At 46.7% G+C, this 12,774-nt stretch overlaps 1 protein-coding gene across 1 annotated transcript in view; it reads left to right on the top strand.

Annotated features, from left to right (window-relative positions):
- Positions 1 to 11,872, top strand: part of HMCN1 (hemicentin 1) — a 161,192-nt gene extending 149,320 nt beyond the window's left edge. The window contains exons 100-106 of the mRNA XM_017834940.1: positions 259 to 372; positions 642 to 767; positions 2,917 to 3,045; positions 6,662 to 7,012; positions 9,011 to 9,130; positions 9,461 to 9,587; positions 10,597 to 11,872. Of these exons, the coding sequence (XP_017690429.1) occupies positions 259 to 372; positions 642 to 767; positions 2,917 to 3,045; positions 6,662 to 7,012; positions 9,011 to 9,130; positions 9,461 to 9,587; positions 10,597 to 10,963 (1,334 nt within the window). The 3' untranslated portion in view covers positions 10,964 to 11,872. The remainder of the gene's footprint in view (positions 1 to 258; positions 373 to 641; positions 768 to 2,916; positions 3,046 to 6,661; positions 7,013 to 9,010; positions 9,131 to 9,460; positions 9,588 to 10,596) is intronic.
- Positions 11,873 to 12,774: the final 902 nt, after the last annotated feature.

A 12,774-nucleotide genomic window follows, 5' to 3' on the forward strand; every position in this document is an offset into this window, starting at 1 on the left:
GCGGGGTTTTGCCTTCTTTTTTTTTTTTTTTTCCCTTTTTTTTTTTTTTTTTTTACCCTTTTACTTTTTCTGTCTTTAGCAATAAATTTAAAATCCAATCAGGGAATAACTTAACACTCTTGGGTTTGTCTTTTGCAAAGATGGGAGAGCAGCAAACATTCCTGAGCAGAACTCCCTGGGGTAACAGCCAGAGCTCAGGTAACTGAGCCCATAGGGCAGTTCCCAGTCCCAGTGCCAAGGATTTGTGTTGTTCCACAGATGTTAACGAGTGCCAAGAGTCCAACTCCTGCCATCAGCGTTGCTTCAACACCATAGGAAGTTTCCACTGTGGCTGTGACCCAGGATTTCAGCTGAAGGGCAGAAAATGCGTGGGTAGGGATGAAGTGCTGAGTGTCCATTCCCTTTCTCCAGCAGAGTTCAACATTTATTTGTCACTCTGTTTGTTTACGAAAGAAAGTCCTGCTGTGATGATACACTTGGTCTGTACTTCTGAATCTGTAAAACACTCCTAAAAACCAGAGGAAGCAGGAATAGGGCTGACTGATGCATGAGCATGAAATGATTCAAAGGCATGGTCAGGTGTAATTTCATTATATAGAGGCCAAGCTTTGTTTATTTTGTTTCCTTTTTGTTCGAATAAGATGTTAATGAGTGCAGGCAGAACGTGTGCAGGCCTGATCAGCTCTGCAAGAACACCCGTGGTGGCTACAAGTGCATCGACCTGTGTCCCAGTGGAATGACCAAAGCAGAGAATGGGACCTGCATTGGTGAGTAGCAGCACTGATTCACTCCATGGTGATGAGAAACACAGGGACAGTGGTGATTTTTAAATAATCTTGAAGCTTGTCCATCTCCTGTTATTAACATTTGCACATATTAAGGCACCAACTTTTTTTCAAGTTTAACTTAACATCCGTATTTAACTTTTGTGAATTAGTATTAAAAGAAGAGATGTGTCCTTGCCACCTCTGGTTACCCATTGTTTCTTAAGAGTTTGGCTCAGAAGCTCTGAATTAAGATCCCAGGTCCTTGCTGCTTATCCACTGCCTGGTGGATGAGGGGAAGGCTGTGGATGTGTCTGTCTGGATTTCAGCAAAGCCTTGGACACCATCTCCCACAGCATCCTCCTAGAAAAGCCTTGGACAGGGGCACTCTGTGCTGGGTTAGGAACTGGCTGATGGCCAGGCCCAGAGAGTGGTGGGAACAGAGCTGCATCCAGCTGGGATCTGGTCACCAGTGGTGTCCCCAGGGATCAGAGTTGGGCCCAGTCCTGTTTAATATCTTTATTGATGATCTGGATGAGGGGATTGAGTCCATCATCAGCACGTTTGCAGATGACACCAAGCTGGGGTGTGTTGATGTGCTGGAAGGCAGGAGGGCTCTGCAGAGGGACCTGGACAGGCTGGATCCATGGGCTGATTCCAACGGGATGAGGTTCAACCAGGCCAAGGGCCGGGTCCTGCACTTTGGCCACAACAACCCCTGGCAGCTCCAGGCTGGGCCAGAGTGGCTGGAGAGCAGCCAGGCAGGAAGGGAGCTGGGAGTGGGGATGGACAGGGAGCTGAACAGGAGCCAGAGTGTGCCCAGGTGGCCAAGAGGGCCAATGGATCCTGGCCTGGCTCAGGAACAGTGTGGCAGCAGGAGCAGGGCAGGGATTCTGCCCCTGGACTCAGCGCTGGTGAGGCCACCCCTGGAGTGCTGTGTCCAGCTCTGGGCCCCTCAGCTCAGGAAGGACATGGAGGGGCTGGAGCAGGTCCAGAGGAGAGCAGTGAGGCTGGGAAGGGACTGGAGCACAAGTGCTGTGAGGAGAGGCTGAGGGAGCTGGGGGGGCTCAGCCTGGAGAAGAGGAGGCTCAGGGGAGACCTTCTCACTCTCTGCAACTCCCTGGCAGGAGGGAGGAGCTGGGGGGGGTTGGGCTCTGCTCCCAGGCAGTGATCAGTAAGACAAGAGGGCACGGTCTTAAACTGTGCCAGGGGAGGTTTAGGTTGGAGATTAGCAAGAAATTCTTTGCAGAGGGGGTAATCAGGCATTGGAATGGGCTGCCCAGGGAAGTGGTGGATTCTCCGTCTCTGGAGGTTTTTAAGAAGAGACTGATGTGGCATCAGTGCCATGGGCTGGGAACTGCAGTGGTAGCAGATCAAGGGCTGGCCTTGATGATCTCACAGTTTTCCTCCAACCCGGCTGATTCTATGATTCTATAATTCTGTCTTCAGGCTTTTTAACAAGCTGATGTTATAGATGCTACCAAAGCTTTTACTCTCGTGGGATCATGGAATGGTTTGGGTTGGAAGGGGCCCACCTGCCATGGGCAGGGACACCTTCCACCAGCCCAGGTTGCTCCAAGCCCCATCCAACCTGGCCTTGGACACTTCCAGGGATCCAGGGGCAGCCACAGCTTCTCTGGGCAACCTGTGCCAGGGCCTCACCACCCTCACAGGGAAGGATTTCTTCCTCATAACTAACTTAATCTCTCCTCCTTTAGTTTAAAACTGTTCTGCCCATGTAAAAGTTGCTCTCCCTGTTTTTTTGTAAGCGCTAAAGTACTGAAAGGCCACAGTGAGGTCTCCCTGGAGCCTTCTCCAGGCTGAGCAATCCCAGATATGATATCACAGGAAGATGGATTCTCTCTCTTTGTAGAATAGCTCATCACATTGGAAATATCAATGAAAAGTTTTGAAAATTTATGGAAAAAGTGTCTGTAAATGCCAAACAGTTGAAAATTTCTCTCTATACCTGCCCCAAACCTGCTTTCAGCTTCTGAGACCCAGGCTGTGCTTGGTACCACATGACAGACAGTAATGCCTGACTCGGGCACCAGGGAAGAAGAAGAGTGTCCTTTCAGAGGGGCAGATGCACACAGGCTCCTCTGCCTGCCTTCCCCAGCCCCTGGTGACTGTTGCTTTGCTGTTCCTGCAGATGTGGACGAGTGCCGTGCCGGGACGCACCAGTGCCGCGCGCCCCAGCTGTGCGAGAACACGCGGGGCAGTTACCGCTGCCTGTGCCCACGGGGCTTCCGGGCACAGGGCTCGGGCAGGCCCTGTGTGGGTAAGCTGCAACCACCCTCCTGTCACCCCCTGCTGCTGCTGCCTGGGCTGGCTGCTCTGGCACACGGCACTGCTGTGCCTGGTGAACGCTGTGCTCTAGAGAGGAGTTTGCTCTGGAGTCCCAAATTGCCCATCCAAAACAAAGCATCCCCTTCAAAGCAGTCAAAGCTAAATGGTTCCAAACGGAGACTGGTTTGGGGCCATGCTTTGAAAGCAAAGTGTAAAAGGGTCTCAGGGCACTGGTGGATGGATGTGGTGAGTGACCCTTCCACAGGAGGCTTCGTTTATAAAAACCAGGTGAGATTTGTTGCTGTGCCTGGCTGTCCCCTGGCCTGCACTGGTTCACACGTGAAGGCAGTCACACAGGGAATCACGTGGATTCCCCTACGGAGAGCACCCCAAGGAGAGTGTTGTGAGAGGCAGGATAGACCCAGAACTCACCTCTGCTCAGGGACATCCCAAACACCCCTCCCCACACAGCACTGCCCAGGGGGTTCCCCGCACGGTAGAGCAGAGGGAGCTGAACGCGTTCATCCTGGTGTGGGTGGCTCAGAGCAGGGCAGGAGCGTTCCTGTCCGTCCCAGGAATGCTGAGCACACAGTCACTGCCCTGTGCCAGCTGTGCAGAACTGTCTGGCACGAGGCCCTGCAGAGCTTTCTCCCACACACGGGTGGAGCAGCTCGGGAGGCTCTCGCAGCTCTGACGGGGAGAGCAAGAGTTTAGTATGTGCTGTCAGTTCACAGAACACTTCCTGGCATTTAACAGACCTCAGGAAGGCACTGGAATCATTTAGCATCACCTTTTTTGCATTTATGTAGAATATTTAAAACAAAATAGCTGATCCACCCTGCTAACGATTCCTGAATGTCAGTATTTGACATTTAGTGAGGTTGGTTGTGGTTGCTCTCATGTATCAGAGCAGAGAATTATTCCTCCCTCATGACTTCTTCAAGATTAGCTTTCCTAAGTGATAAATAGCTATTTTCTTATTTTATTTTTCTTTAACAACCTAAGATTTTGAACTACCAAAACCCAGGAATGTTTGGGTGGGTTTTTTTTAAAGAGATTAAATTACAGTAAGAAAGTGTTTGGCTGTAGACCAAGATGTTACTTCCACCATCTGCATCTCTACTGAAATAAAATCAATCCCAGACTTCTTAACATATATTAAAACCATGTAAACTTCTGGCAGGAATAAGCTAGATGAAGTCTAGGACTGTGGGTTTCCACAAAGCACCAGCAACTGCTCTAAAGCTGCCTTCTGACCAAGGACCACTGAAAGCTCCCTCTTAAAAGTATGACTTGAATTTTTATCCTTTCAATTTTTATCTGCTTAAAAACATATTTAAAATATAGGTTCATCCAAAACATTAGTTCATATGTTAATAAAATCCACTGAATTACAGCATTTCTGTGGAATCTCAACATACCAGGTCACAGGTGGAAAGGCATCACAAAAAGCTGCTGTAAAGCATGTTTGTATATAACACATGCAAGGCTGTCTAGAATATAAAATCAAATATTGTTCTTCAGATTTAAGAAAGCCTGAAAACATAGCTATTTTAATTTCAAAGTAATTTTACCTTGTTCTTGTAAATATGAGGATTGCCACCCCTCAGCGAGCTCTTCTCACAGGGACAGCCATGGGGTAAACACAGGTGACTCTCTGGGGTCTTGTATTGCACAGGCTGCTCCTGCAAAAGAAACTGCTCCAATTTTCACCTGTTTTCTTTCATTCTATGATAATCTTCTATTGCTCATTCACAACTTGTTCCAGGGACACTGGTTGTCGTAAAGAGTTATTGTTAGTTTCTTTTATGCATGTACAGAATGTAAAACTCAGCACTTAAGTGCTAAGGAAATTATAAGTTTTAGGGTGAAAACCAATGGAATTAATACATTTAAAATTCAGATTAGTTGTTGCCATACAAAAAGTGAAGTTCTCTTGTTTGCAAAACCTGACAATCCTACCCTGAGGATTTTCACGAATGTATTATAAAGCTTCAGTTGTTTGTTTGCCAGATAACAGCTGGAAAATACTGTAATACTCTGCAGTAATTACTCCTGGATTTCCCACTCTTAAAACATTTAATTATTAATACCCCCCTAAATTCTTTAAAACCTTAAGTATATCAGATATTAAACACTTCATAAAAATGCAGTGTAATGTTCTACTATGTTTCTGACAGTATTGCTTTTTAAAAACCGTTATCATGCAGTTGTGGCTTGCAGTGTTACAAACTCAAAAATCCTCTGTTCAGAGGGAAGTGTAACAACATTGGCTTAATGGCATTTTTACAGTAATAGTTGAAAGAATATACACTATCCACTAATATTAAATAATTGAGTCACTATTAAGATAATTTTTAGTTTCTAGTTACAAAAAGGTTTATAATATATGTCAGTTATACATATGTTGTGATGTGTGTTAACACTGGGTTATTTATTTCTGGACGTTGCAGAGTTGTTTGGAATTTGCAGATTCTTGTCTTTTTCTAGTGAAGACAGACTGTAAGTTTGAAAAGAAATACAGTGATGTCAAATTTCCAGCTGGGCCTGAAGTAACTTGAGGATAATTTTAGGAAATTTCTTACTGGCAGTGCCAGAGAACCTGTGGGGGCAGGTCAGGTCCTGAGAGCACTCCCAATTTACTCAGAGTGAAGGACACTCAGCATGTTGTACCCTAAACCCTTTACTCTGTATGCTCAGCACTCTGGTTTGATTCAAGGATGGGGTGGGTCAAATTACTTTGGATTGCAATTTAAAGGAAAACAACTTTAAAAAAATGCACTGCTTAAGAAAACAAAAATAATTTTATTTTTTAATTGTATAAAAGTGAATTAATATTTGCTGTTAAGTCCCCAGCCTGTCACAGCTGGGATGACCAATAACAGAATCACAAGTTAGAATTTACCTGACCTCTTCCCCCCTGCAGCCTTGAAACTCATCCTCCAGCCCTGACCCCATCCCTGGAGGTGTCCAAGGCCAGGCTGGACAGGGCTTGGAGCAACCTGGAATAGTGGAAGGTGTCCCTGCCCATGGCAGGGGGTGGCACTGGGTGGGCTTTAAGATCCCTTCCAACCCAAACCATTCCAGGATTTCCCCACAGTAACCACACTGGAGCCTGTTGCTCTTCCCTCCGTGATGGGTAATGAATTTCTAACACTGCACTTCTCTGGAAGGCTCTGTGTTAAGTATCTTCCTTTAAAGAAGGGCCTGGCAGCTTCTCCCACTCATTCTTAAGTGTGTAGCACTTAAGGAAAAAACCCCAAACCATTACTAAATAGTACTGAAGAGCTGAGGCTGAAACACCGCACACTTGAGGCAGGCCCTTCAGCAGGGCTCCTGTCCGGGGGGAGCACAGTCACACTGAGCCTCACAGGCTCATTTCTTAGAGAGTAAAGGTGTGGGACAGTCCAGGACAGCATAACCTGCCTGCTTGGCATCGTGTTCTCCATGTTTTACTGCCCTCAAAGTCTCACCTTTGTGTCTTCAGCGTGTTCCTCAGACTGAGATAAGTATCTGTGTGTATATATACGTATAGTTACGTGTTGTTGTTTGTTTGTTTTCTCTCCTTTCCACATGGTTTGTGGCTCTGGATCATGTGCCATGGGCAGACATTAATGAATGTGAACAAGTGCCTAAACCCTGTGCCTTTCAATGCACCAACACCCCCGGCAGCTTCAAGTGTCTCTGTGCACCTGGGCAGCAGTTGCTGGGTGACGGGAAATCTTGCGCCGGCTTGGAGAGGCTGCCAAGTTCTGGGGCCTATTACAGTAGCTATAACTATGCTCAGTTCTCCCCTGGGAGAGACAACCAGCAACAGCAGCACTATTACAGGCACTCCTCAAATCTCTACAGCTCCTTCTCAGAGTATAGGAACAGCAGAATACCTTTCTCCAGGACTAGAAGGAACATTAGAGAAACTTGTCCTGAAGGCTATGAGGCAAGAAATGGCAGATGTGTAGGTAAATGTCAGTCTATCTCTGCAACTCTCTTGTTTTGGGCCTTGTTCTTAGGTTACTCTTTGATGTCTACCAGGGGCTGAGGGTTTGTGGTGCTGTGGGGTTTTTTTTCTGTTTACCCTGGTCAGTACTCAGAGGGTTCTGCATGTTCTTGCCTCTCCTGTCTTTGCTCACATTGTAGCAAAAATGTTTTCAAACCTCCTTGCAACCTCTTGTTTTAACTGTGTGTTTGCCAAATTATTCTCTGCCTTACTTTCTCCTGATCACAGTAGCTCACCTTGGTGAATCTTCTCACGCTCCAAAATCCACCAGCAGCCCCAGTCTAGTCCCATTGCTTCTGTCAGACTCCCACTGATGGCAGCAACAATCTGGTTCAGAAAAGTTTTGGATAAAGATTTTAGAGTTGGGCACACTGGGGCCAGTGCCAGCACTGCTACAGGGACAATCAGTGTCACATGGACAGTAGGCACAGAAGCTTTTAGATTATTGTTATTTTATATGAGAAAAGGGGTTACAACATAGTTCAGTGAGCCTGGAGAGACTGATGGTAAGTAAACAAATAGGTTTTCAGGAGTTGTGGCAGTGACAGCACAGGCATTTCTTCCCTGAGGAGGAGACTAGGCAGTTACAGGAACTGGCAAGATCTGCCCCTGGTTTTTGGGGGATATAAAAAAAATTACTTAATTTTTGGAAATACACTTCTTCTAAGGCAGACTTTGCCAGCTTATCTCATGTTTTGAGTATCTTAAGGAAATGACACTTCCCAGTAGGCACAACATCCTTACAGGGTAAATGGTGATCTACAGAGAGGTTCTAGCATCAGAACTCCTGCTGGGATTATAGAGTGAGATATAATGGTGACACACGTGAACAGGCATTTCATAAATAATGTAAGGCCAGGCAGACATCAGACCCTGTATTTAAGTTATAAAGAGATTTCAGTAGTCACATACCGGGGGGTTGGTACAGCAGTTGAACTGAGAGGCCCAGGGACACAGCTCCCACTGAGGGAAAGGGGAAGCTCCAACCTCTGATCTTCATCCCAGTTTCCAGTTGGAATTAGTTAATATTCTTGTACTTTTGTTTCATGTAATAATCATCTAGGTTTAAAAATGACTGTTTAATATGAAAAATACATCCAAATGATACTTTTGTTGAAGTTCTTTCAACAGACAACCATCAGGATTTGATAACAACACACCAGAGGTTTCTATTCACATCTGCTTCTCTTCTCTGTTTACATTTTGATCTAATGCAACCCCTGTAAATTAGAGAGAGGGAAGCCAAGACCTTCCTGCCACTGGTTTAATCATGCAAATCTGAAATCTTGCATGAGATTAACTGTATTGCTGTGCTGAATTAGGCAGATGTTTGAAAAGCCACTATAATTATAAATTATCTGTGTCTAAATCACACTAGTTTGCTTTGCAAGCTTTACATAATGTGGTCTGGTACTTCTGTATTTGAGAGGGCGATTTAAGAAAAAAAAAAGTTAAGAGCAGTTATTGATGGTCTTTCCAGATACTGAGCTTAACTCATCCCCGTGGCATAGGGAAGGTTGTTTGGAAGGGAAACTGTTCCCTGAGGAGGGACTGACTGTAGGAACCACTTCCCCACTGTCAAGGCAAGATAACTGATCTGGGTGTTCCCCAGGCATGTGGCTTAACACCTGATTATCAGATGATCAGCTCTGCTTGCCTCGGGGGCAGGTCTGTGTTTGTATAACCCTGTCAGTGGACACAGACCCCCCCCTCTCCCGGTCCCTTCAGCTGGGCTGTGTGCTACAGCTGCTCCCCCAAGAGGGCAGGACCCCTCAGAGCTGGCTGTAGTTACGACAGAGTTACAAGGGCTGGCACAGGTGAGGGGAGAGGGCACTCTAGTCTGACACGTTCAGCCCCATCAGGAAACAAGATCCAGACAACTTCCCCCAGCTCTGTCCCTACACCTGAACAGTTCATCCAGGGTCAGGTAATCCTGACGTGATGGTGCTTCTCTCCGCAGACATCGACGAATGTGAGAGCAGGGACACCTGTCAGCACGAGTGCAGGAACACCCTGGGCAGCTTCCAGTGTGCCTGTCCCTCGGGATATCGCCTCATGGCCAACGGCAAAACCTGCCAAGGTACGGACAGGGGGCAGAGCTGCAAGGGAACAAGCTACAGAGCAGGACGGGGCTCAGCCACCTCCCTGAGCTGCTCAGGGGAGAGCCTTCAAAATTCCAGTTTTCAGAAGTTTTATATTCCACAGTTTAATGTTCCCTAAACCAGCAGCAAACAAGACAATTGCACCTTCTAATTCTCTGAAGTTCCCCCGTGAGCTCACATTACACGCTGAGCCCCGAGCTCCAGGGTCAGGCAGAGGCACCCTCTGTGCTCTGCTCAGCCTTTACCCACTTTGGTGTCTACCCTCTAATTCTGCCAACAGTTGATCCCTTGCATGTTTTTCCATCCAGATATTGATGAGTGCCTGGAACAGAACATTAATTGTGGATCCAATCAGATGTGTTTCAACATGAGAGGAAGCTACCAATGCATAGACACACCTTGTCCACCCAACTACCAGCGAGAGCCACTTTCTGGGTACGTTTTATTTTCAGCCTTTTTTTACCCATCCCAAGCTGAGACCTGTGTTTGTTAAAGAAGAACATTTTAAGTTTGCCAGACACCAGTAAAGCTGATAAAAATCATAGAATCATAGACTCATGGAATGGTTTGGGTTGGATGGGAACTTAAAGTCCATCCAGTGCCACCCCCTGCCCTGGGCAGGGACACCTTCCACTAGCCCAGGTTGCTCCAAGCCCTGTCCAGCCTGGCCTTGGACACTTCCAGGGATCCAGGGGCAGCCACAGCTTCTCTGGGCAACCTGTGCCAGGGCCTCCCCACCCTCACAGGGAACAATTCCTGATATCTGAATATCTCTACTGGCCTGACTTGCTACCAGCTTCAGAGCATCGAATATATTGTTTTAGTCATGAAAATAATGCTACAGTTCCTGATAAGTTTTGTTGTTTCCCTCTTCTGGAAAAAAACCCAACACATTAATTTCTTTTATTCTTTTAACATACTCAAAGAAATAGCTTGATTCATAGTCAAAAACCATATTTTGGGATCAAACTCAGCTGCAGTGACATTTAAGCTGACATGGGTCACGTCCTTTGACCCTTGTTTGTTTGCACTGACAAGCAGCACTAACAAAGTTCTCCTATTTTAAGTTTTGATTAATAGAAGTAGAATTTACTCTACCCTTCATTCCAAATTCTTTAAGATCTAACAGACAGACACCTCAAATGGAGCTGCCCCAGACATTTTAAACCAGCCCACCTGCTCTGCTGTTTAAGAGCGTGGTCACTAAAACATACACCCTGACTTTGATGACAAACGTAGCCAGTGTGTTTGAGGTGATCCTACTGAGGGAAAATGGGACAGTAGAGGGGCTGTAGCTTTAAAGGAACAATGGATGAAGGAGTAGATGAGCACTTGACAGACAAGTTTTAATCTGCAGCAGGGGCGAGTTTCTCCTCTAAGACCTGTTGCAGCACTGAGGATATTGTGCCTTGTCCCCGAGCTAAAGTCTTCTGTTTCTTCCCAGGTTCTGTCTCAAGAGCTGCCCGGCCAACGACCTGGAGTGTGACCTGAGCACCTACGCCCTGGAGTACAAGCTGGTGTCGCTGCCCTTCGGCATCGCGGCGGGGCAGGACCTGCTCCGGCTGGTGGCCTACACGCACGAGCAGGTGGTGCACCCGCGCACCACCTTCTCCATGGCCGAGGAGGACCCGGCCGTGCCGTTCGCCCTGCGGGACGAGAACCTCAAGGGCGTGGTGTTCACGCGGCGGGCGCTGCGCGAGCCCCGGACGTACCGCATGGGCGTGAGGGCCCTGTCCTACGGCGCCGACGGCAGCCTCGAGTACCAGACCACCTTCATCGTGTACATCGCCGTGTCCGCCTACCCCTACTGACACCCCGTGCCACACGGGGCACCGCCATCTCACTGGGTGCCACGCTCTGCTCCTGCCCCAGGCTGCCTCCCCTGGCCCACTGTTCCAGTTCAAGAGGACAATCCGTGGCTTTGAGGACCTGTTACCACTTGCTTTATTTATTACACTGGAGTAGTCATTTTCCACAGTACGTTCTGAAAACCAGCAGGGAAAATCCACGTGGTCAAAGCAGTAAGGAAGGAGCAGCCTCCATTGAAAGCAACTGAAGAAAAGCCTGACCAGAAGAAAACAAGTGGTCTGCATATTTTAAAGGTTTTAAAGGTTGCAAAGTGTTTTACCGTTTTATATCTATTAGGTTTTTTCCTTCTCAACGCCCAATAGAATTAGTACAAGTGCTGTACTGTGTTGTGTGCTTAAAACCACCAAATGCCACCGTGCCCAGGGATTGCAAATGCTGAAACAAATGATACTAAAGTCTGTTTTCAGCCAACAAATTACAGGAGAGTTGGAACTGGTACCTTTGGGTTCCATGCAGGTGTAGAGATGTCACTATTTTTTGGAAGAAAAAAACAACATGGCTGCTTGTACTTTATCCAGCAGGTATTTTATAAGTTGTTTTTACTCTGCCATTCTGGTATAGCCATTTATTTAACCCACTGCAGTACTCCCAACTCAGTCGAGGTGCTGGGTTTTTACGCACATGGAACATTTTTCTCCCAAGGTGGTGTAAGTTTGGTTCAATAATGTCAATACACTGTACACAGGTAATTTTGCCAAGATGTATTCTATTTTTATGGACGTGTATATATGTGTTTTTTCCTATGTGTATTTTCTATGCAGTATCTCAAGAGTGTTTTACAGTTAAGTTTGCATAAAAGGACAATGTCAGTGCAATGAAAATAATCAAAATAAAGGTTCCCATTACCTTTGTGACTGCTGGGAGTTTTATCTTTGAAAAAAATTCCTTCCCCTTCATAAAGCTCTTTCCTTGAGTGCCAGGGGAGAGTGCAGAAGGTATCGTGCCCAGCAAACCAGGGAGCACCTCCACCTGTTTTCCCTCTTCCTGGCACTCTGGGATAGTAAGAGATTACCACAAGCATTAAAGTATATTTTTAGCCCCAGGGACAAATTGCTTCCCAATAGCATTTTGTGTGTATTATTGAATAATATTATCTCCAGTGAAAGATCCACCAATTTTCCCCTAAGCTTGCTCTTTGTTCCCTTTCCATTGCACCAAGTGAGACAGTCCTGCAAAACAAGGATGACTTAAAACCATTTTGCTCTTCATACAGATTCACGAGTGTCAGACTTCAAGCAAAACAGGCTTGCTTTTTAGAAGCCTGACTTGAAATATAAAAGCAGATCAAGGAAAACAAATTCCCTGACGAAGACATGAAGGGAGGAGAAATAAGAGTAAGCTGTAATAAGTATGGGTAATTACCTTGGTGTCTTTTAAGGATGAGAATCACGCTGAAAATGATGTCCTTAAGGGACTCTTCACTCCCAGACAACAGGAAATTTCTATTCTGAGATGTTTTGTGAGGAGGAAAAACCCCCACTCCATAACAGAGTGGAGAGCCTTTAAAGGCAGATCTGTTAGTACTTTTAGGGTCAGTCACCTACCACATGGAAGTCACCGAAGCGCTGACACATGCACAGCTCCTTTCCCCTGTCTGCCTGCTCATCCCATGCTTTCCAGGAGCCCAGCTCAGGGAGCAGCTGCTTGTGCACGTGGAGGCTGTTGGCTGAGGGCACAGACTGGGGGCCCGGGGAGCTGTGGGTCACTGGGAGCTCTGTGGCTTCACTCAGGGACTGGTTGGAGGGAAATGCTG

Source organism: Lepidothrix coronata, unplaced genomic scaffold (assembly GCF_001604755.1).
Source record: "Lepidothrix coronata isolate B3197 unplaced genomic scaffold, Lepidothrix_coronata-1.0 Scaffold246, whole genome shotgun sequence".
NCBI lineage: Eukaryota > Metazoa > Chordata > Aves > Passeriformes > Pipridae > Lepidothrix > Lepidothrix coronata.